The sequence below is a fragment of the Ovis aries genome, chromosome 3 (assembly GCF_016772045.2).
Source record: "Ovis aries strain OAR_USU_Benz2616 breed Rambouillet chromosome 3, ARS-UI_Ramb_v3.0, whole genome shotgun sequence".
NCBI classification, from domain to species: Eukaryota; Metazoa; Chordata; class Mammalia; order Artiodactyla; family Bovidae; genus Ovis; species Ovis aries.
Window position 1 is genome coordinate 171,041,939 of NC_056056.1, and position 24,963 is coordinate 171,066,901.

Here is a 24,963-nt window from a genome sequence, read left to right on the forward strand (position 1 = left end):
TTCTCTGTGGCAGGTGCCTCAGGACCAAAAAAAAAAAAAAAAAAACACACACACACACACAGTCTGGACAGAGCAGGCTGTGCCCCTCCTGAGGAATTCCCCTCTCCTCTAATGTGTTTGGTCTCTTCCGTCACTGTTCTGAAGACAAATATCTTTGCATACTTTGCACACTTTACTAACAGAGAATGCTGACTACTGATACTATATTCTTCTGGTGTGAAAGTGGGTGTCTTTAATTAATTTTAATGACGGATTCTCAAAGGTACATCAGCAAAACAGTCTGATGAAAATGGGGAGGCTGCATATGATCTACCAGGTAAAGTATTCTCTGAAAGATCTCAAAGTTTCTTACTGTATGATAAAGTTTCTGGGAATGTTCCAAGACCGAGCATGAAGTACACCCACACAAAAAACGCCCTTAGAGATGGAGGGGGAGGGTGGGCCATGAGTTAATAAGGTGGGAACCGAGCCTTCTTCTTTCTTGTTTTTCCCCCATGGGCATAATAATGCATGTAAACTTTTAGAACTTGAAATGTTTGTAAAACCTGGATGCTGGGTTTAAATTTTCTTGATGTTATAGACAAAGCTACCAAAAACATTTTAAAAAATCAGAACTTTTGACTGAAGTGAAAGATTATGCCAGTTCTTTATGAGGTCTTGGCTCCGGAGCTGTGTTTCCTCTTTACTGTGGATATAAGCTTCTTTTCTTCATAATTGGGGGCATAGTCCTTCCCATGAGCTTCCCTGGTGACAGACGGTAAAGAATCCACCTGCAATGCAGGACACCTGGGTTCGATCTTTGGGTTGGGAAGATCCCCTGGAGGAGAGAATGGCTACCCATTCCAGTGTTCTTGCCTGGAGAATTCCGTGGACAGAGGAGCCTGGCAGGCTACAGTCCATAGAGTGGCAGAGTCAGACACAACTGAGCAACTTTCACTTCACTTCATTTCACTTCACTTTACTCCAGACTTCCCATGGCCATATTATTGTCTTATATCATAAGCCTGCCAGGATAAAATGGAGAGCTCATATGACTGTAAAGGTCAGGGTCTCTCATTCATAAGAATAGCGTTTTCCTTTTCCCCTGAACTTTAATGTATATTGATGGATAAATATCACAGTTATATCAATTGTAAAAAATGTATACTGTAAAACCAAATTGGAATTACTACAAAATTCCTGGAACAGTCACTATCATTCAGGATACCCTAGTATCGTGTATAAGAGACTTTTTAGAAATAGCAGAATCTAACTATCATTCCTGATTTTTACCTTAGCCATTCTAGGCCATTTTTCCTTTAAATATGATAAAAGCCCAGCCATGTAGTCTGATTTCAAAGCAAAGTCATATTCCCTCAAAATGATTTAATTTAGAGTAAAATACTAGTTTGGAGTCAATTGTTTAACAAGATGATTTCTTTCACTAACTATTATTTTTCTTTTCTTTTTTTCCTTAATGGATTTTAGCTGACGACTGGATAGTTGCAAATACAGAACTGATCGAAAAGACCAAGTTCACCATCACAGGTCTGCCAACGGATTCAAGGATCTTTGTGCGTGTGAAGGCTGTGAATGCCGCCGGTGCCAGCGAGCCCAAGTACTACTCTCAGCCCATCCTTGTGAAGGAAATCATAGGTAGGTGGCAACGCTTTCAAAATGTTATCTCCATGTTTTTTTAACCGCTTTCTTTCCGAAACCCCCCTCTCTTGTTGTCACTCCTTTGATATTTTATTAATATCTCCTGGGAGTTAGAAATGAACAAAAGAGCCCTTTATAGGCAGTATGGGAGGTCAATTCCCAGTTTTTAACCTAGTATTAGGACCAGATAAGTACACCAGGTTGCATGAGCCAAATCTGATTGCGCTGCCTTTTTATAATGGAGAGAGAGAAAGGGGGAAGAAACAGTTCAAACAATCTGTATGGCAGCAACAATGGCTCCAATGAGTCTGTGAGGTCAAAATCATTTTCATAGTTCTTTTCCCTTTTCAATGTCTGACCTTTGCACTGGTGGTGCAAAAGCAATGGTGTGTAAAACTGCTGGTGCCTTAGCACAGATCATATTCGTGCCCCCAAATTGTCTGGTCAGTCTTTTCTTCCTTACGACCATGCACTCCCAATTAAAACAAATGGGCCTTAGACTGTTCTTGATGAGGTATAAAAGTCATTGATAATCATTTAATATGATTATTTAAATGATTAATAATAAAAAATTAATCATTTTTAAACCTTGGTTCTTGAGTACTTTTTCCCTATATATGTGACAGTGAAACGCAAAGTATATGTGAAGATTTTATGCTATGTACCCTAGTACAATTGTTGTCTCTAGGGAAAAGTATTTCTGCAACTGAGTTAAGAGCCTAAACTAGTGCCCTATCCCAGGAAACTCCATTCTTCCTTGAAAGAATGACAGTGACAAACTCTGGCTAGTCGAGTTTGGGTATTTGGCAGACATTTTCTAGAAAATGAATGGCGTGAACCTGTAACTTCAGGGAAAACAGTTTACAGTATTTGTTGTCAATTTGTCCATGAAAAAATTTAATCTTCGAAGCAAAAATTAGAATTTTGGAAAACTGGTATTCACCATCATCGACTTGACAGCTTTCTAATACTTAAGATCTTTTCTGATAAAGTAGGTGGTTATACTAGCAAATGCAATTTTTTGATACTGAATAATGAATGCAGTGTTTCAAAATTTGAATGATCCGCATAATTCAGTGAAGCTATATTTTCCAGAAGACTAATGCAAGTTTAAAAATCATGCCTGGGTAAGATACATTCAAAATGAAAGGTAGATCAATGGACTTTAATGTAACAGAATATGAAAAGTTCATAGATGGTTTTAGATTCCACACTGTAGCTAACCCTTAAAGTGAAGTGGCTCAGTCATGTCCAACTCTTTGCAACCCCATGGACTGTAACCTACCACGCTTCTCTGTCCATGGGATTTTTCCAGGCAAGAGTACTGGAGTGGGTTGCCATTTCCTTCTCCAGGGGATCTTCCCGACCCAGGAATCGAACCCAGGTCTCCCGCATTGTAGGCAGACGCTTTACCGTCTGAGCCACCAGGAAGTAGCTAACCCTTAAGAAATTACAATTCATGTTTTAGTGTAGAATCAAACAAGAATACTCACAATTATCTGAAAAAATTTATTAAAATATTCTGTGTGAAGCCAAATTTTCTTCAAGTACTTCAAGCAAAACAACATACTGCAATAGATTAAAAGTCAGACAAGAAAGAGATTTGCCAAAACAGAAAAGAATGCCACTCATATCACAAGTTTTTGTTAATGTAAATATGGTTGTTTTCATTAAAATGATATTTATGTTGTTATTTTCAAGTTAGTATATGAATATTTCAAACTATATTGGTTTTCATTTCTAATATGGTTAATATGATAGATACAGCCTATATAAACAAAAGCTTTGTAGGACCTTCCTTTGATTGTTTTTAAGAGTGTAATGGGATACAGAGACCAAAAAGTTTGAGCATCACTGCTCTAGGGCAAAGAATATTGGAAAGTGGTTGAGCATCTAGAGCTGGATTGTGTTGAGCCACAGACTTATGGTGTGACTGCCTGAAACCTTTTGGGAGGTTAGGGGATGAATGAATGGAAAAAAGTGTGAAGAATGCAAATTTTCTTAGTTGATTCTGGAGACAGACTATGAAAGCTGAGTTCTGTTTCTTTCATTTATTGACTATGTGGTTTCAGGCAAGGGACTTGCTTTTCCTGAGCCTTAATTTCTTCACCTGCAAAACAGAGGCAATAATCGGATTCACCCACTTCAAGCACTTGTGAGGCTGAATGAATTAATCCCTGTTATTTGCTTAATGAAATGCTTGCCACACAATAAGCTCTTGGTATATGCTAGCTTTTATTATGATGATGGGTTAGTGTGCTATGGAACCTCGCTGAGTCTCTTTTTCCTTAACTCTGTGAAGTTAGGGAGTTAGAGGATCCCTCAAGTTCTCTTCCAGCTGGAGCATTCAGTAATCACCACTACCACCATCATCATCATCTCCTGAGTTTATCGAGCACTTTCTATTCTCAGCCAGTATGCTAAATACTTTATCTAGATGACCTTATTTAATCCTCACAACAATCCTGTGAATTAGATCTTGTGGAGTAGGCTGAGATCAGATCTACTGTCTGATCTAGAACTCAAACCCAGATCTCTCTGACACTGTAGTCTGTATGTCTAAGCAGAGCGTAGGTACTAGAGGCTGACTCCAGGTCCTAATCCTGGCTGTGTCACCTTGGACAAGTGACTTAAACCCTTGTTGTCTTTAGTTTCTTTATTATAAAGTAAAAAGGATACCTTTGCCATAAAGATAGCTGTGAGGGTTAAGTTGGTCCCTTCATGAAAAGCATTTACTATTCTGTACTGAGCCCTCAAATGATATTGAGGCCACTTCATCCCTGTGAGCCATGAGCCTCAATTTTCTTCTGCCTTTGATAGGTTTATATCCACATGTCCTAATACCTTTGTGGTGTGTAATGAATATCAATATTCAGTGGGTTAGTGCTGCATGTTACATACTTCACCATAGCCATAGAGGGAGAAAGTTACCATCAAGTTCTAACATAATTACATAAGCAGTAAGTGCTAGGTACTAAAGCTTAAAATTTTTTTTTAATTATTAAAAAATTTTTATTGGAGTATAATTGGTTTACAATGTTGTGTTAGTTTCGGCTGGATAAAGCTATTTTTTAATTATTATTTTCTGGTGAGAAAAAAATGGTCAGTCCTACCAGCTAATGTGGTGACTATAGATCTTTTATCGATTGTTCGTTGGAGAATACACTCACTGTTAGAAACTATGAAAAATATATATAAGGCCCTAGGAGAAACTTTAGTGTTTGCTTTCAGTTCGTTCGGTTCAGTCACTCAGTCGTGTCTGACTCTTTGTGACCCCATGGACTGCAGCACGCCAGGCCTCCCTGTCTATCACCAATTCCCAGAGTTTATTCAAACCCATGTCCATTGAGTCAGTGATGCCATCTAACCATCTCATCCTCTGTCATCCCCTTCTCCTCCTGCCCTCAATCTTTCCCAGCATCAGGGTCTTTTCAAATGAGTCAGTTCTTTGCATTAGGTGGCCAAAGTATTGGAGTTTCAGCTTTAGCATCAGTCTTTCCAATGAACACTCAGGACTGATTTCCTTTAGGATGGACTGGTTGGATCTCCTTGCAGTCCAAGGGACTCTCAAGAATCTTCTCCAACACTACAGTTCAAAAGCATCAGTTCTTTGGTGCTCAGCTTTCTTTATAGTCCAACTCTCACACAATAAAAATAGGAAGTTGCAGAAAATGAAAGAGGTCAAGGGTAAATTTTGTTGAGTTAAACTGTTAAAACATCTCTTCTTGAAGGTAACATTTGGAACCAAAGTTACCATATATAATCTATTAGTGGCCCATCTAAGATTTTACCGCAGAGACATGAGCACAGGGAAATCCTGATGAGTATATGCCAGGTACACTCATGTAAGGGTGCTTCCAGTGTATGGTACTAACTACAAAATTATGCTTTTCTACTCTATCTCAGAGCCTCCAAAGATTCGCATCCCAAGGCACCTGAAGCAAACCTATATCCGCAGAGTTGGAGAAGCCATCAATCTGGTTATTCCTTTCCAGGTAATAATTCAGGGTTGTTCATTTTCTCTTTACAATGCTGGGGTGTTTAAGGAGTAAAAGGAGATACTTCAGCATTTATGTTATTCATGATTCAATTTCTTCAGAGGAAAAGTAGGAAGTGATGGACCAGATTTGGAGAATGACTAAACAATCTCCTGCTTTAAAAGTACAGAAGTCTATAAAACTGTCATAGATTTTCCAAATGAGACTTCGTCTTGTCCGAAGCTCAATGACTGTAGTGGGCCAGAGAGCAAATACCAAGGAGACACCAAACAAGAAATGCTTAAAGATCTCTCTGGTTCTATCCATCTGTAAAAATGATCTTCTTTTTAAGTGAGGTTATTGCTGTAACACGCAGGAAAACAACATGTGCTTGCTTCCCACAGTTATCCCAAACCACACTCAAATTACCCAGGTTCCAATGAGGGATAACTGAAATTTGAAATTTTGAAGTCACTAACTGAAGTATATGAATATTGTTAAATCCTTGCTCCTGAAGAAGAATCTGTTGTTTATAAGTTTAACCAGGTTTTGCATACAATAATCATTTTTGCACTCTCTCTCTCACACACATACACACACACACACACACACATACACACACTGCACCATTACCTCCTTGCTCATTTGATTCCTTTTATGCCTTAGACAATGCTGTTCAATAGAACGTTCTGTGATGATAGACATATTCTGTAAATGCAATGTCCAATATGGTAGCCAGTAGCCAGATGAGGCTATTAACTTAAAAAGAGCAGCTAGGAACTAGGGTGATGGAGGAATTTTTAATTTTCCTTAATTTTATTTAGTTTTAGCTTAAATGGTCACATTTAGCTTGTGGCTGTTATATCAGACAACCTTAGAACTTAAACTTTAAACTTAAACTTTAGGTCTCTGCACACATTTGAACACACACATACACCCACAGCTGTTTCAAACTCAGGCTTCCGTGAAAATTAACCTAAAAGGACAGCCAGTTCGGGCCATTCTCATTGCGCTTGGGGCCCAGCCTTAGAAGTTATCTTCTATATAGTACGTGAGGTCAGAACGGAAGTCAAGGAGGAAGTGAGTGTAAACATGGCCGAGGAGGAAGGAGATGGCTTGGCAAGATTCCTCCCACTTCTCTCCTTCCTCAGCCTTAAATAAAACTAGGAGTTTGCACAAGGCAGGCACCCAAGACCCTGCTCTGCACCAGGACTGAATTAACCCTCTAGTCTCCACACCATGTTGACAACTGGGGCTAATCCCAGTTCTGGATCTTGTAGGGGGAGGCAGTGGATTCAGCTTCTGTCACTGGGTCTTGGGGAGGAAAGCGCATGAGAACAGGGGCCTCACGTGCATGGCATCCCTAGGGGCTGGTCATCTACAGGAGAGGGATGGTGAGACTAGTATGTCATGTTTGTTTATTTATGTAGCCTCTGGAGTTCGGAGACTTCATGTGAGCCCCATATGAGAGGCAGGAATGGCAGATTTCCTTACCCACTTTGAGAAAGGAAGGAACTGATATTCAGAGAAGTTAAGTGATTTGCCCAAAGTCACACAGCAGGAAAATGGTAGTGCCATGAATAGTGTTTATGTCTCCAGACACTAAATCCAGTGCTTTTTTCACTTCATGTTTTATCAGAGAACTCAATTTTTCCCCCTATAGTTAGTAATAAATTGCAGTTTAAGGAAATGAGACCTGGAACTACTTTCCATCTTTAACAATATTGTTAAACTTCCTACTAGCATATCTGAGCACCCTGTCCATTTTTTCAAGGCCTGTGGACAGGGGTTTGATATGTGTCTCTCACATTCCTTAACAGAACCTATCAACAAGCTACATTAGGATCCCTCGGGAAGGTTGTGCCTTCCAGACACTTGGTTCTTATCTGTGGGTTGAGCCTGGAGGCTCAGGAATCCTACGAAGTTCCCTTGTAATGTAAACTGAAACTCACGTCCTCGAATGACATTATAATTACCAAAGTCTGCTCTTAAAAAATAGTTTCAGCTGTTATCAGAGAGAGAATTACAGACAAATCTAAAATGAGCAACATTTTACAGTGGAATAATAATCATTAACATGGAGATGGTCAATGAAACACTTAGGCAGTGCGCAGAAGCTTAGAACTTCAGTCTTGGTAACCACAATGTGAGATTGGTACTACTCTCATTCCATTTTACAGATTAGGAAACTGAAGCAGAGACTTTAAGTAACTTGCCCAAAGTCACATAGCTCTCAAGCAGCGGAGTCAGGATCCAAATACAGATTTTGGGGCCTCGGGGCCTATGTTCTGAACCATTAGGCTGGGATGTACAGGACTTGGAGCTGAAGACACCTGGCTGGAAGATCAGGTTCCAGCACTTAAGCTGCAAGGCCTTGTGCAAGTCATTTGATACCTTTATCCAAAAATAAATAAATGAACATAATGATACCTACTGTGAAATGAAGATTAAAGGAAGTTATAAATATCATGTACCTAACAGTGCCTTGCATACCCAGTGCAATTGATGGGCAATAGTGAATATTACATTACTGCTGTAACTGCCCAGCATCAGAGAGTTTTCCAATCTTGCCAATGATAGGGTAAGCCACTGACCATTTTTTTTAATGCTGAGAAAATCTGGAGACAATCTGATCCCTTTCCATCTCTACTTTTTGTCTTCTTTTTTAAGGGAAAACCAAGACCAGAATTAATTTGGACAAAAGATGGTGCACCTATCGATAAGAATCAGATCAACATTCGCAACTCTGAGACTGATACAATCGTATTTATCAGAAAAGCAGAGAGGAGCCATTCTGGGAAATATGATCTGCAGGTCAAAGTGGAAAAATTTGTGGAAACTGCGTCCATCGATATCCGGGTTATTGGTAGGTTTGGAGGAAGAAACTAGAATATTCTATGCAGTATGGAGACAAATTGTCCTTGTCAATAAGCAGTCAGAATTTCTATTAGGTTGGCTCTACAAAAAATTCCTTTTTTTAGAATTAAGAAAAAAGGTAAATTAGTAAAATTGGTTAGCTTGTTAGAGTAACTTTTCACTGATTAAAAGGACTAATCATGAGAAACTCAGGGCAGATATATTAAATAAAATGAATATATGTACTTTCTAGTGAAAGCCCTCTGTACTGTTTGACAATCTAGGTCTCTCTTACTCTGTTTCTTAACTCTTTGATGATAAGACTACTTCTTGTGTTGAATTCTTGCATTAAGAAAACATTGTAGATTTCAGATTTTTTCTACAAGAAAACATGTAGAAATAACATGTTTCTTACTTCATTTACAATTGGCTAATAGTAAAGTTAATGCAGATGCAACTTTGATCTCTGGCTCGTGAAGATCCCCTGGAGGAGGACATGGCAGTCCACTCCAATATTCTTTCCTGGAGAATCTCATGTACAGAGGAGCCTGATGGGCTACAGTCCATAGGGTCACAAGGAGCCAGCCACAACTGAAGTGATTTAGCACAAAGTTAATGGAGAATGAAAGATTTTTATTAAATGTAAGAAAGGTGTACCCAAACAGAGTTAAACAATTAAAGACTGAACTGTGGTTGGTCATGCAGGGCTAGTTAGATATTTACCTGTCCAGATAAGTTTAGTTCTTGCTTCTTTCCACAGTCAGGGTGATAGAGAAAGGATTTCTTATAAATAGACTCTTTTTGCTTGAATTGTTCTATAATTTTTGCGTGTCAAGAAATGAATTTAAGAGCAAAGTTAGGAGAATCCTTGTCTCCAATCATTTTTATTAGTACAGTTCAGCAAATGTGCTAGAACAACAGTTTCTCTAACTAAAAGAGCAACTTCCTATGGCAAGCCTTCCCTTAGGTCATGTCCTTTAAACTAAACGTTCTTTTCCCACTGACTAAATTGTCTTGATTTTTGTTAAGTAGAAGAGAGTATGGAGGATGCTGAGTGTGCCGTTGGGTCTGGCCTGGCTCCATTTTAATGGAAGCTCTTGTAGTTGGATCTGGAAGAGGCTTACCCTCTGAAACTTGGGGAAGGACTTTTTAATTTTTCCTACTTTGACATGTAGTTACTTTACCAGGTAGTTAAAAGTGCCTGGCACATCACTCACACATTCAGAGTGTAAATAGTAACAATGATTATCCTACTTACTTTTTTTAGCCCCAAATTTATGTTTCTGCCATGGCCATAAAAATCTAACAATGCCATTTATTCTTGGGGGCAAGTGTTTGAAAAGTCAGCACCAGTTCTGAAGATGAAGCAGATGAGTGCACATGGGAGGTTGAGCTTAGAGAAGCTGGCTGTCTGTAGGTCAAGTGGGTGAAAACAGGAGGTCAAAGACTGTGCTTGTAGAGGCTTGTCATTGGTAATTGTGGAAAGAAAGCAGGGATTGTCACTGTGGTTTCCTTCTTGGAGTGCATGAAGACTGCTTGTTAAATGTTGATTAAAAGAGAAAAACATGACCAGGAAACACTCTGATATTTACTCTTTTCAGTCTGACATTTCATGTAAAAATAACTATAGGGAATATGGGAAGGAAGTTCAGCTCACTGGTGGCTCAATGTTAAGAATCCCCCTGCAATGCAGGAGATACAGGTTTGATCCCTGGGTTAGGAAGATCCTCTAGAGAAGGAAATGGTAAATACTTGCTCCAGTATGCTTGCCTGGGATATTCCATGGACAGAGACTATAGTCCATTGAGTTACAAAAGAGCTGGACATGACTTAGCAACTAAAAACAAACAGAAATAACTATAATTGCATTTTAATACCTGAAGAATATTTCAGGACAGAAAGGATCATGCTTGTATTGCAGAGGATAACAGATGTGAAATTTCCCTTAAAAAAATGAAGAAATTATGTCTTAAAAAAGACATATTATTATTGTCTTTTCTTGCACTTCTGTGCAAGGTGTGTGTTTTTTTTTTTAGGGGCCTCAAAGGGAAAAAAAAAAAAGCTTAGTTTTCTTAACTTTTGGCCTTTCTGAATGTTACTGCCATTTACTGGAAGGTCAGAGGTCACAGAAATTCATGATGCAGAAATAAAGTGAAGAAAGACTTGACTTCCTCATGAATGCATTTTACTTCCATAAAATGGAAACACTTGATAAATACCAATGAATCTTGAAGGGAGAGATGGCAGAGGAAGCATGTTTTCCTCATTCCCATTAAAGATGCCTTTTTAGTACAGCAGGAAATCCCTCTCACAGGCTGTGGGTTTTGGGCCTTTCACAGCCCAGGTAGACTCTAAGATTTCAAGTCCAGTGTCAGCTTACCATTCCATTAAGCAGAGTAGCCTGTGATTCATCGCCAGTCATCGGCCCCTGGAGGATGGTTAATGAGATTTGAAGGTTCATTTAAGTTTTCTTTACAAAACCTTTTTCTTTCCATGAAGATGAAAGTCAAGCATTTGCAGATAAGCTAAGCTGGAGTGCATTGCACTTCTCTGGAGAAGAAAAATACAGAAGAATTGTGGGTGGAAATATGGGAAGGAAGTTCAGTTCAGTCACTCAGTCGTGTCCAACTCTTTGTGACCCCATGGACTGCAGCACGCCAGGCTTCCCTGTCCACCACCAGCTCCTGGAGCTTGCTCAAACTCATGTCCATCAAGTCAGTGATGCCATCCAGCCATCTCATCCTCTGTCATCCCCTTCTCCTCCTGCCTTCAATCTTTCCCAGGAAAAGAGTCTTTTCCAATGAGTAAGTTCTTTGCATCAGGTGGCCAGAGTATTGAAGTTTCAGCTTCAGTATCAGTCCTTTCAATGAACATTCAGGACTGATTTCCTTTTGGGTTGACTGGTTTGATCTCCTTGCAGTCCAAGGGACTCCCAAGACTCTTCTCCAACACCACAGTTCAAAAGCATCCATTCTTCGGTGCTCAGCTTTCTTTATAGTCCAACTCTCACATCCATACATGACTACTGGAAAAACCATAGCTTTGGCAAGACAGACCTTTGTTGGCAAAGTAATATCTCTGCTTTTAAATATGCTCTCTAGGTTGGTCATAGCTTTTCTTCCAAGGAGCAAGTGTCTTTTAATTTCATTGCTGCAGTCACCATCTGAAGTGACTTTGGAGCCCCTGAAGATAAAATCTGTCACTGTTTCCATTGTTTCCCCATTTATTTGCCATAAAGTGATGGGAGCAGATGCCATGATCTCAGTTTCCTGAATGTTGAGTTTTAAGCCAACTTTTTCACTCTCCTCTTTCACTTTCATCAAGAGGCTCTTTAGTTCTTCTTTGCTTTCTGCCATAAGAGTGGTGTCATCTGACTAACTGAGGTTATTGATGTTTCTCCTGGCAATCTTGATTCCTGCTTCTGCTTCATCCAGCCTGGCATTTCGTATGATGTAATCTGCATGTAAGTTAAATAAGCAGGTGGCAATATAAAGCCTTGATATACTCCTTTCCCAATTTGGAACCAGTCTGTTGTTCCATGTCCAGTTCTAACTGTTGCTTCTTGACCTGCATACAGATTTCCCAGGAGGCAGTTCAGGTGGACTGGTATTCCCATCTCTTGAAGAATTTTCCACAGTTTGTTGTGATCCACATAGTCAAAGGCTTTGGTGTAGTAAATAAAGCAGAAATAGATGTTTTTCTGGAATACTTTTTCTATGATCCAACAAATGTTGGCGATTTGATCTCTGGTTCCTCTGCCTTTTCTAAACCCAGCTTGAACATCTGGAACTTCATGGCTCACGTACTATTGAAGCCTAGCTTGGAGAATTTTGAGCATTACATTGCTAGCGTGTGAGATGAGTGCAATTGTGCAGTAGTTTGAGCATTCTTTGGCATTGCCTTTCTTTGGGATTGGAATGAAAACTGACCTTTTCCAGTCCTGTGGCCACTGCTGAGGTTTCCAAATTTGCTGGCATATTGAGTGCAGCATTTTCACAGCATCATCTTTTAGGCTTTGAAATAGCTCAACTGAAATTCTATCACCTCCACTAGCTTTGTTCGTAGTGATGCTTCCTAAGGTACTTGACTTCACATTCCAGGATGTCTGGCTCTAGGTGAGTGATCACACCATCATGGTTATCTGGGTCATGAAGATCTTTTTTGTATAGTTCTTCTGTGTATTCTTGCCACCTCTTCTTAATATCTTCTGCTTCTATTAGGTTCATGCCATTTCTGTCCTTTATTCTGCCCATCTTTGCATGAAATGCTCCCATGGTATCTCTAATTTTCTCAAAGAGATCTCTAGTCTTTCCCATTCTATTGTTTTCCTCTGTTTCTTTGCATTGATCACTGAGGAAGGGTTTTTTTAATCTCTCCTTGCTATTCTCTGGGATGGGAAGGAAAGGACATTTTAAATACCCTCCTACAACAAGGTCTAGATTAGGGGGAAAGTGACCTCACAGTGACACCATGAATTTATCCTACAGACCGTCCAGGTCCACCCCAACTTGTGAAGATTGAGGATGTCTGGGGAGAGAATGTTGCTCTATCATGGACCCCACCAAGAGATGATGGAAATACTGCCATTACAGGGTACACGATCCAGAAGGCTGATAAGAAGAGCATGGTAAGGTCTGGCTTTCTCTGGTATAGCAGCAGCAAAATCATAGTTCATCAGAAGTTAAGGGGGAGGCATGAAGTCCTCTTTGGTGAGGAACTCATGAGGGTCATGGAGAAGTGACATGGCACAGTGGGAAAGGTAAGGAAGGCCTTAGGAGCCATGGAGAGTTGGACTTTAACTTCCACCTAAGACCACATATACATGAACAGTCACTTGACCTCTTTGATTTCCATTTCCCTCATATGTAAAATAAAGACAGTGAACTTTACCTTGCTTGTTTTTCAAGAGGCTAAGACAATAGAATGCTCAATAGAATTCACTAAATTTATTCATTCAGCAAATATTTACTCACTCTGAATTCTGGCTCACATTTGGACCCATGCGACTTCTTTCTCTTTGTAGACTGATGTCTTAAAAAAAAAAAAATACCAGTTAGAAAAGAAAGAACAGCATATGCAAAGGTCCTGAGGAGGGAAAGAGCTTAGAGTATTCAAGAAGCAGATCAACTGGAATATGAATTATTATTACCTATGCTTTATAAATGAGGACATTAAGGCTCAAAAGAGTAAATGAATTGCTGGAAATCACCAGATTTAAAATGTTAAAACCTAGGTCGTTCTGACCAGAATCAATCCACTACACCCACCATTCCCCTGCCTGTAAGTCGGTGAATGAATAAGTGAAAGTTTCACACGGAATGTCACAGAGCCACTATCCATTCTCATAGGACAAGTAGAACATCATACTGAATGATTTTGACAGGAAGTCTTTAGGCATTTATACTAGTAGATTTCAGTAAGAACTTAGGTTATAAGGTTACACTGGATTAATAGAAGGGGAGAGGGATGAAAAGAGCAGCCTAAGTAACAGGAATGGGTTTCAAGTCTTTCCTTTTCATAAACTATTTCTATCCTGTCTTTCCCCACACTCCTGGGTGGGTGCTACATGACAAAATAAGACTTGTCATTTAAAGAAACATCTTTTAGCCAAACCTGGACAACTTGAGAGCTAGATCAATGGGCAGCTTTGCAAGGAAAGTATTGAATATTTTGGATTTCCTTCGCAAAAGGGGCTCTTCCCTGGACCTTTGTCTGGATACTGGTAGTGAATCCAGGGGTACTGCATTTCCTCCAGTGCCCCATCCCTACCACACTGCCCAGCATTTGTCTTCTTAGATATCTAGTCAAGTCCAGGTGAGCCAGGATTTTGCTGCTGCTTCACGTGTCTTAGCTCTGCCTGCTGACAGGGGAGGAACCCAACACCGCACCGTTGTGTTTCTGGTGCATTTCAGCAGACCTGCAGACGTGAAGATGCTCACTGTGCCCAGTGCACTTCCCAGGAGCTCACCACACCACTGTCTCACTGTGTCTACAGATGCTGTTTTTCACTTGAGTTCCTGTAGTCCTTTATACCTTCCATAAACATTGTTTTCATGATGTATGCCAAGACATTCATGTATTCATTCATTTCCTATTTGTTGAGTGCTGTTCTAGCTGCTGGATCAAAAACAAATAGACAACTCATGCTCTGGGAGCACTCATAGTATAAGCAAGAAAAAGGCATAAACCAAATGTTAAAAATATATATATATAATAAATGTTGGAATAAAGGTGTGCATGAAGTGCTTTGGGAATTAAGGAGGACATAACTACAGTTGCTGGGTGTCTTTGAAACAGAGGTCAGAGGACCTAAACATTGCAAGAAAAATCCTTTTCCTTTAAGATTTTTTTGGTCAGGAAATGTATTTTCTCAATTAGTGGTACTAAATATATGTAGTGCAATGTGGTTTTTTGCTAGTGGCAAGATAAACTTTGAAGCCACTTTATTTCTTGACATGGTGAAGGAAAAATTAAAAAAAAAAAAAGAAAGAATAATATAACTTTAACTCACTCAATCATTCAAGTATTCAGTTTTGTTCATGCTACCCACCATATACCAGGTGTTGCGATAAGGCCCTGGAGACACAAGGGGTGAGAAGAAAAGTACATTTTTAACCATCACTGTACACCCATTGCAATGGGGAAAGTAGTGAAAAAGCAAGTAAAATAGTAAGTACACGATATATTTAAGGTAACAAGTGCTGTGAAGAAAACTAAGCCAGGTCAAGGTGAAAGACTATGACCCGAGTGGAGTGGTGGGAGGGTAAACAGGGAGGAGGTAATAATTAATAATTGAACAAAGAATTGAAAGAACCTATGATAATGATAGTGGGCAAATTGATTGGGTGATGTTAACTTTTCTCTCGTGATTTAGCATCAGTATGACTCTGCTTGGGAAGGGAGCTTTATCATGGAACGTATACCAGCATTAATGTCCCAGGAAGGGAGGCATTTATCTGGATTTTCAAAAGAGACACTCGTTACTTCCAGGCAATACATGCTTTTCTTTAAATGGTTAAAGCAGATGTACAATGTATGTTTAATAGGCCACAAAACAGACTGTTCTAATTAGTATAAATTTTAAGTTAAACCACATATAAGCCAGAATGACATCCCCACAGCTCATTATGTGAAAGTTTCTTCCATCGTCATCTCGGGTAAATGAATCTCATGTATAGATGAATATTAAATTGCATCATCAGGTATAAATTAATTATAAAGTATTAAATTAAATATACATTTCTGTTACCCTCAATGTAAAAATTAGTGCTTTTTTTTCCTTTTAGTTAATGAAACATCCCTGTTATTTATTCTAATTAACAGTTGAAATAGCTGTGTATTTTGAAGTGATTTTCCTTAAATTATCTTTGTTTGTTTTTTAGGAGTGGTTCACTGTTATTGAGCATTATCACCGAACCAGTGCCACCATTACTGAACTGGTCATTGGCAACGAGTATTACTTCCGGGTCTTTGCTGAAAACATGTGTGGCCTCAGTGAAGATGCAACAATGACAAAAGAGAGTGCCGTGATTGCCAAGGACGGTGAGCTGGGAGAGGGCTGGACATCCGTGAGCCTAGTTTTAAGTGATGAGACAGAGAAGACAGAAAGAAAAAGAGATGGGGCAAAATGAATAAGAACTCATAAACACCCGTTCAAACCTGTGGTAGGAATGTCCAACTGAAATTTTAATCTTATGCGTAAAATATCTTAAGGGAAACTGTACTATGATTATATTTTTTAACATACATAATTTCATTCATTCCAACATCTGGACAGCGGGTCTCTCAATGGCTAGCATCACAGGGATAGGAAAAAGTCGCCATTTACTTCTAGAGCTTGGGTTATTCTATTCCTGGACGCCTTCGAGGATGCTACTTATGAGAGCCATTTTGTAATGAAAGGAGAAGTTGGATTCCACCCCTGTCATTTCATTTCCTCATAAATCATGTCCTTCCAGCCTTTCCTCATTACATTCAGGTTAAAACACATTGTTGAGCAAGACACTCAGACACTGAATTCTTCCCAGTATTTGTTTGGGTTCCAGATGGCTCTATGGCTTTCTGTCCCATGTGAGGTTGGTTGTAATTGGTACCTTCCCAAATGAATGCCTTTGTTCATGTTTTTACATGTTTTTCTAAGCTCAGAGGGGCTTCCCAGGTTGCACAGTGGTAAAAGAATCCAGTTGCCAGTGCATGAGATGCTGGAGACTTGGGTTTGATCCCTGGAAGGGAAGATCCCCTGGAGAAGAAAACGGCAACCCACACCTGTATTCTTTTCTTTTTTTTTTTCACTAAAACATTTAATTAGCAAATAATATTACAATAGCAAAGAAAAACCCACTCCAGCATTCTTACCTGGAAAATTTCATGGACAGAGGAGCCTGGTGGGCTACACTTCTTGGGATCGCAAAGAGTCAGACATAATTGAGTGACTGGGAGCGTGAGCATGCAGTAAACTGAAGGAAGTTTTTATTGTAGTCAACTACGCCAAGGATAATATTTTTATTTTTAACTTATTTTTAATGCTTGTTTTTAAGGCAAAATCTACAAAAATCCAGTGTATGAGGACTTCGATTTCACAGAGGCACCTATGTTTACTCAGCCATTGGTCAACACCTATGCTGTAGCAGGTTACAATGCTACCCTGAACTGCAGTGTGAGAGGAAATCCTAAGGTACCATTTTTTTTCTTTAATCACACTAAATTAAATTTAAGAATTAATTCCAAACTCCATCTTTTATATTTGCTATGTTATAATTGTAAGTATTGGGTTGGTCAAAAAGTTTATTCAGGTTTTTCCATGACATCTTATGGCAAAACCCAAACGAACACTTTGGCCAACCCTACAGTAATATTAGCTGACTTTCCAACTGCTCAATGTGTGTGTGTGTATTTTTTGGGATAGAGAGATGGGACATGCAGGGTGATGATGTTGGTGGGTAATAAAGGACACTATATAAATGTATAAAATATTTCTTTACTAACTAAGGAATATTTTCTAAGGAAAAAACAAACCACTTAATTTTAAAAGAACTGAGGTAAGGAGATGGAAGTAATATTGTGTCATCTGAAAAATCAGGTGACACTGATTTATCAAGTTTCCTGTAATAGTGTAAATCAAATGATGATACCATAATGCAAGGCAGAATACAAAATGTTCGGTGATAAAGGTACAGAGCACCAGGAAGGAGAGATGGCATCTGACTGAACAGGTTACATGTTGTCGGCATTTGAAAAGAGCAACACTTTAATGAATGTTGCCCGCAGAGCTGTCTATCCCTGAGTAGTGCTGAAAGAATGTGCCCTAGAATTTGGAAAAATTGCAAACGGTGATATTTTTCCAGCATATACCAAGAGCAGAAATAGAGAAGTGAAAGGGATAAGCCAAACTGAGGATGCAAAGAAGATGCTAAATCTATATTTAATTGGAGGTGATGTTGGTACGTGCAAGTGGGAATGACCAGGAGGAGAGAAGAACATCACGCGAGCTTGGGAGAAAGGCGAGGGGCTGTGTCTCTTGGTTTGGGTGCCCCAAGCATGGAATTGCTGCATCCCACCCTTTGGAGCTGAAACTCTAGAAAGGAATATCAGAAGAAAGAGAGAAGTGAAGTGAAATGTCAAGGACCAAGATGTGAGCCTCAGGGAATATGCCCATTTGAAAGGTGGAAGGAGAAAGAGGATGGTGAGGACACTGAGAAGTGCTATCTTTTGGGTTTGAGCAAGACAGAATCATTTAAGAGATAGAGGCAAGAGTGTGTGTTTACAGAAAGGAAGAAGAGACAGTGTGAGAATGGAAAGGAGAGTTAGTGTTGGTGTAGCAGAATGGAGTAGCCTTCCTGGGTGATTGGATCATTATTGATCTGGGATTATCTGATTGGAGCAGGTCCATCCATTGCCACCAGATGATGAAAACAGATGTCAGAAGAGAGATTAAATAGTGAGGAGGGTTAAGCAGCCCGTAAAAAGTTAGAAGAGCATATCAGGGAAAACGTGAAGATAATTGACTGGTGATGACACTTTACAGGGATTCTTTGAAACATTGAGCGATATACAGGCTCCTGGATGAGTCAATCTCATAGACATGTAGATGGAATTTAAATGTAATTGAATCTGTTTGGGAAGATTGCCCCAGGGCTGTCCTCTAAACAAATCTGGCTGTTTCTTCGAAACTGCTCATTTGCTTTCTGGCCAAGCATTAAGTAGAATTTAATTTGAAGAGAATTAGTGCCTAAATTGACATGGATTCTTCTTAAATGTAGTGTTTTCTTTCTAAGCCACATTTTAACATTCTGTCACTGGCTTGGATGGTCTATTACCCCAGGCCAAGTACAGATATGTTTTGACCTAGTTTGTTTCCATCTTCAGCCCAAAATTACCTGGATGAAGAACAAAGTTGCTATTAAGGATGATCCAAGATACAGGATGTTCAGCAACCAAGGGGTCTGTACTCTGGAGATTCGCAAGCCCAGCCCCTATGACGGGGGCACTTACTGCTGCCAAGCCGTCAATGACCTTGGGACAGTGGAGATCGAATGCAAACTGGAGGTGAAAGGTAGGACATCCCAGATCTCGTGTAGACCGAAATGAAAATAATTTAATTACTATCTTTACTACCTAATCCAAATTGCTTGCTAGCATTTTGGGAAAAGGTTAGGAAGGGGGGGATAAGATCCAAGGAGAGGACATTTTTACATTCTGCATTCACTTTATTTGTGATGGCTACTTGATTTTTTAAGTAGACTTATTTTCATCTCTTGAAATTCTTGTTATCTAAAGGACTGTTAATTTCAGTGAACTGTGTTATGTGCACAGCATGGTAACAATGACTCAAGTCAAGGGGTATTACTTTCGTGATGTAGTCCATCTTAGATAAATGTAAAATATCACTCAATGAAGGAATTTACACTATTTTTAACTAGTTTACTATCTTTGTGAAACTATATGTGTAAATTTGCTAGTTTAGTAATTAATATTACATATGTGCATGCTCTGTCGCTTCAGTCGTGTCCAACTCTTTAAGATCCCATGGGCTGTAGCCCACCAGGCTCCTCTGTCCATGGGATTCTCTAGGCAAGAATACTGGAATAGGTTGCCATTTACTTCTCCATATGTAGAACTCAGCATACACATAACCCACTTCTTTTAAAATCTCACTAGAGAGTTTCCATTTGGAGGTATATATTTCATTTATACTAGTTTTCAGAAGTGTTGCAACTAATTGTAAACCAAGAAAAGACATAAAAATTGATGTAGAAAAGTCTCAGTGTAATTGTCATCTTAATCAATTTTTATATTAATTGAAGATAAGTTTTATGCTGAAATTTTTTTCTTGACAATCAGTATCTATTTTGGGACACCATGAAGACTCATATACCTGTCAGAGTCACTGTTAGGAGTTAATGGGTGACATGATGCTAATGTCTTTTCTTTCATTCTTGTATTATATTGCCGCTTTATAACAACCAAAGTCTTTACTTTTCCTACCTCTCTATAATGGAGAAATTATAATCTAAAAGTCAGATATGACTTTATAAATATGTTTTAGAAAAAATGTTAGTAAATGTTTAAGGTATTTATGTAAATAATAGCAACAATGAAAGAGTTTTTTAATTCCTAAATCTAGTGTAAATATAGTGGAAAAACTTCTTGAAACACTTTTTTCTTTCTCTAACTTTAAAAAAAATCAGTGTTCTTTCTCTTCTGATTTCTGTCCATCCTCAGATAATACAGGAGAGTAGATGCACAATTGATAGAAATTAAAAAAAAAACTTTTTTTCCTCTCAAATGTAAAACGTATAATATTCTTAGAAAATTTTAAACCTTTCTATTGAGATGGTGGATAAATGTTCTTTTAGCTATTTATTAGCTTTAAATGCGAATGAAGGTCACAATGCAAACACATCTGATTTCTAAACTCCTAATTAGTTCCAAGGTATTATTGCTACTTACATTCCAATGTCCAAAAAACAAGAACTCAAAAATCAAAAACCTGAGACTACATTTGCATGCTCTGAAAATAGCTGAATGTTGCTAATGATATAAAATGATGGTTTCATAAATGGTTCAACATTTGGGGTCCCCCATAAGTGAATAATTTTATGCATCTATAAATGCTATATTTTATGCTAATTGTATAATAAATTGTAACATAAATAATGTTCTAGTATATAAATTCATAATAAGCTATCAACTGTGATATACTGGCAAAAGCTTTTGGTCCTAAAAGTAAAGCCAAGATTGTTTGTCATCAGATTGTTATCTGATAATGCGTGACTTGAATAAAATTAAGCTGTGAAAAAAAAAAACAAAAAAAAAGGTAAGAATGTCAACTGAGAATAAATAAATACTGGTGCAAATATTCTAATTCTGCAGTGATATATCAAGGAGTAAATTCCCCTGGACAACCAGTCTTCCTGGAGGGGCAGCAACAGGTTTTACAAGTTCATATCCCACTGGATATTTCTTCCTTCTGTTCCATTCCTCTTACATGAAATCGCACTTTGCATGTAAAGCTTGTCTTTCTCTTTTGCTTTTAATTATATTTCTTAGCAGCTCATGGCATACAGTGGTTATGCCATGAACAAGGAAGGCCAAATTATTCAAGGATATTAGGTAATGTAGGAATATGTTTTGTCGGAAAACCAAGTACCATACTACAGGTTCCCATAAATAAAGCCAAAAAGCCACATTAGATGATGTCCTCATTTTAAATGGTACCAGAATTCAGGAACCAATGACGTTTCTTTAACACTTTCAAGTGCAGAGAGATATGTTCTACCTTTAAGATAACATCCAGTGTAGGTCTGTTAGATTCATGTTGAAGTTCAGAAAACTGAACATTTTTCTGTTGCTAGGCTGTAGAAAAAGTGTTCTGTGTATTTACGATGGGGAAAGGACACAAATAAAAAATGTTTGGAATATTAGGATCCAATATTTGGAAACTTCCATATTTAAGATTGTCCAGTGAAAACTTCTAGATACTAGTAGAGTATCTGTAATCCATCTACCTGTTGAACATTTTGTATATTTTCATGGGACCAAGATTATTTCATATATTCATGAACTTAGGAAAGAAAATTCTAGACCCCATTACTTAATATATTAAGCGGTAAATGGGTCCTGCAGTATATATATAGATTGGGCCCCATTTGGAAGAGTGAATCAAGGAATTCTCCAGGGCTAGATGAGCAATGTGATGTAAACTCTGATGACATCGACCCATGCCTGAGTTTACAGTGTTAGCTTTCTGAATTCCTAGAGATAATGTCAGCTTTCAAAAGAGGAAAGAATTAGGATTCTTTCTTTAAAGTTTTGTAGATTGCACGTATAGTCACTTTCTAGCCTGTTGTTTTTTTTTTTAAGCCTTGTGTTTATTTAGAGCAGTCATATTGGGTTGGCCAACGAGTTTGTTCAGATTTTTCCCTAAGCTGTTACGGAAAAACCCAATGAACTTTTTGTCCAAACCAATATATAGTCAGTTCAGAATAGTGTTATAGAATAATTTTAAAATCCACTTGATAATTTTGCCTTTTAGAATTTCAACATATATATATGTACACTAATGCTTTGTCTATTGTCCCTGTTTTTCTTTTGTTGAAAAACACAATATATATATGTTGTAGGGTTTTTTAATTTTTTTTAGCTAATGGTTTGGAAGCTGTTCCTATAATTATTCACATTACAGTCAAACTGGCTTTGCCACCTGTTGGCAAAGTGGTTGTGCCTATTAATAAATGTTTTACATATTAATGATCCTTTTGAAGTGACTGGATCCCTGCCCTTCATTCCGTGCGCTTCTATTTTCCTGTACTTTTCACCTGACTAAGGATTAATGAAATCACCTCATCATAATCGTGACCATAATTTCCTCCAACAAGTACTCAACTTTGGTATTAGCACTTTATTAATGCTTACAACGTCTCTCTCTCTCTTTCTCTCTTTTCCTTAGTTGTAGCACAGTAAGGATTTTTGAATGTATATTATCATCTAAGGTAAGCTTTCATATGATTTTGGCATATGAAGCTTATGACTGTCATAAGCCATACAAAGCCTGTGGAGTATGGCATGATTTTCATTATGTAATCCAATGAAAACAGACTCTTTAAAATCTCTAACATTGTAGCTGTAATGTGCATTTCAGTATCTTGACATTAACGGCTAGTACTTATTCATCACAACAATCTTCTGTTGACATGAAGCAAGTTGTTGAATGCAGTAGAGCATGAATTAAAGCATTTAATGTAGATGAAAATGAGTGATACCCAAGCATTCTGAACGCTTTGCATCAAGGAATGGACATGTACATAAGTGGCATCATTTCTACCAATATGTGACTTGATTTTTTTTTTTAAAAGGAGAATGATTTTTTCCAAATTTGCATTAAAGGAGTTTTAAGAATGTTCAAATGGCATGCTGTTTTTGTCTGGACGTGAATTTATTAGCAAGTAGTAAAACATTTTTCTAAAGGACCATGAATTTTTGTGGTTTCATGGGGTCTCTCATGAAAGGTACTTTTAGTTTTCAAATGCAATTCAGAACCATGGATGGTAAGTATGAAATATTAAGTGGTGTTTCTCTCACCTTCAGATGTACTGGACAGATTTTACTATTTTGTTAATTTTTATTTTATTATTTTACAGATTTTACTCTTGGACAGATTTTACTATATTTCCAATTTTTGCACTTTTGACAATGTGTGAATAGCCAAAGTTAAAAGAGTAGTCCCTTTTTTCTTATCCCATGTGCTTCAATGGGAACTCTTTGTGCTTAATTAAAAAGAACATTAACAAACTGGAAAAGGTTCTTCCTACTGACTTATAACATGATTTGCATTTATTCTGCCATTCATTCTGAACACTGAAATTATATAGAGGAATCTCAAAACCTTGCAAAGGGCAATAAACACTCTCCAACTAGTTAGGAATTTAAACCAAGTAGGGAACAAAAAAACTGCTATGCGTCTGCAGGGAACTTGCTTTTCCTTCTCATTGCGGAGTGTTTTAGATTCTAAATGTACTAAACCGGAGAGATTTCCAAGTAGGGACTGAATGAATCTTTGTAACTAACTGAAACATAATTAGTCACATTTGCAGACAGCTAGTCAAGAGGTCTTGTTTCAGGGATTTTTCACGTGTAGACAGTTTTGACTTTGCTTTTTCCTTCTTATCCTTTCTAGGTGGCCTTTCCTTCTGCAGGCTCCTCTTGCAAGGCGTGCCTCCTAACATAATTGATTCATATTTGCGAGACTTGCACTCAAGCAACCCTGAGGAATACTAAGGGCCTGGGCATTGCCTCTCTGCACGCCACTGCTTTGAAATCGGGTTGCAATGAGAAAGCATTTCTGTTTTTCCACCAGGCTCCCAAGTGTGGTCGGTTTTTTCCCTCCTGATGCTGAAGAAAAAAAAATGTTTGCACGGATTGCTTAATTAAAAATTGCAAACAAAATCTCATTTGAAGTTAGCATTTTGGTCATTGTTGTCTTTGCTTGGTCACTGTACTTTCCAAAAAATGCAAGCTATAGAATAAGCAGAAACAGTTATTTTAGCTTAACATAATAGACTCTGAAAGCTTTTCTTTCCCTTAGAGTAAAAAATATATATATATATATATATATATATATATATATATATATACACACACAATAAACAGCAATGTAACCTTAAACCCCATCTTTCTCTAGATCTAAGAAATTTTTCTAAGCAAAGAAGAGTTGTTTATTTCCCACAACCCTACTTAATTCCAGTGGATCTCTGCCCTTTTCCCTATTTAAATTCACTACGAGACATTGTTAAAGTCTTTCAGACAAGTTTTCTCAACAGAAGGGAAAATGTATTCAATAAATGGTACAATAAATCTGAACTATTTATGATGAAATGATACAGTATTCGTTTATGTGTTTGGGGTTGCATGATCAGACAGACCTAAGGACACAGGCTACGGGTCAGGATGCTGTCAAACTCAGGCCTGACCCAAGTCGTGTCTCTGGCACAGCATCCTGGCCAAGTGCACCAGTGTTCCTGCCAAAATGCCTCGTCACAGTGATGGAGAGCTGTTGTAGACGACAGAGCAGTTACAGATTCAGAGTTTGCTAATGGCATCTATTCAAATTGATGAAATCCTTTTCCAAAATCTAGATGCCAAGAAACATTTGCATTATACACAATGTCCTTCACTTTCCTGATACTGCAGAGAAAGTTTCACTTCAGGGAGTGGAGTGGAGGGGGGTAAGGTACCACACCGTTACTGTTTCCTACACATGGTATCTCCTCATATTAAGAGTACTTATACACTGCAAAGTTCCCAAAAGGAAGAAAATGTCCATTTTGAAATTGCAAAGAACAGAGTATCAGAAGCTGTCATTGCTATTAACTTCCCTGTAAGTTTGTTTAAATTTCCATTGAATTTGTTTAAATTCCATTAAATAAGTTTGTTTAAATTTCCATTAAAGAAAAATGATATACCACAGGAATTTACAAAAAATTCTTTTGGGAAA

At 38.2% G+C, this 24,963-nt stretch overlaps 1 protein-coding gene across 38 annotated transcripts in view; it reads left to right on the top strand.

Annotated features, from left to right (window-relative positions):
* The window catches only part of MYBPC1 (myosin binding protein C1), a 95,368-nt gene extending 71,448 nt beyond the window's left edge, over window positions 1–23,920 (top strand). For 3 of the 38 annotated variants that reach the window (XM_012174902.5, XM_060413110.1, XM_060413115.1), the window contains 11 exons: window positions 263–316; window positions 1,468–1,635; window positions 5,545–5,633; window positions 8,286–8,481; window positions 12,959–13,098; window positions 15,854–16,013; window positions 17,009–17,145; window positions 18,837–19,023; window positions 20,844–20,911; window positions 22,420–22,462; window positions 23,647–23,728. In XM_012174902.5, coding sequence (XP_012030292.1) covers window positions 263–316; window positions 1,468–1,635; window positions 5,545–5,633; window positions 8,286–8,481; window positions 12,959–13,098; window positions 15,854–16,013; window positions 17,009–17,145; window positions 18,837–19,023; window positions 20,844–20,911; window positions 22,420–22,425 — 1,205 coding nt within the window. In that variant the 3' untranslated portion in view covers window positions 22,426–22,462; window positions 23,647–23,728. Of the gene's footprint in view, window positions 1–262; window positions 317–1,467; window positions 1,636–5,544; window positions 5,634–8,285; window positions 8,482–12,958; window positions 13,099–15,853; window positions 16,014–17,008; window positions 17,146–18,836; window positions 19,024–20,843 lie in introns of all 38 variants that reach the window. The other 35 variants (XM_042247138.2, XM_060413112.1, XM_060413118.1 and 32 more) reach the window with 15 other exon arrangements.
* Window positions 23,921–24,963: the final 1,043 nt, after the last annotated feature.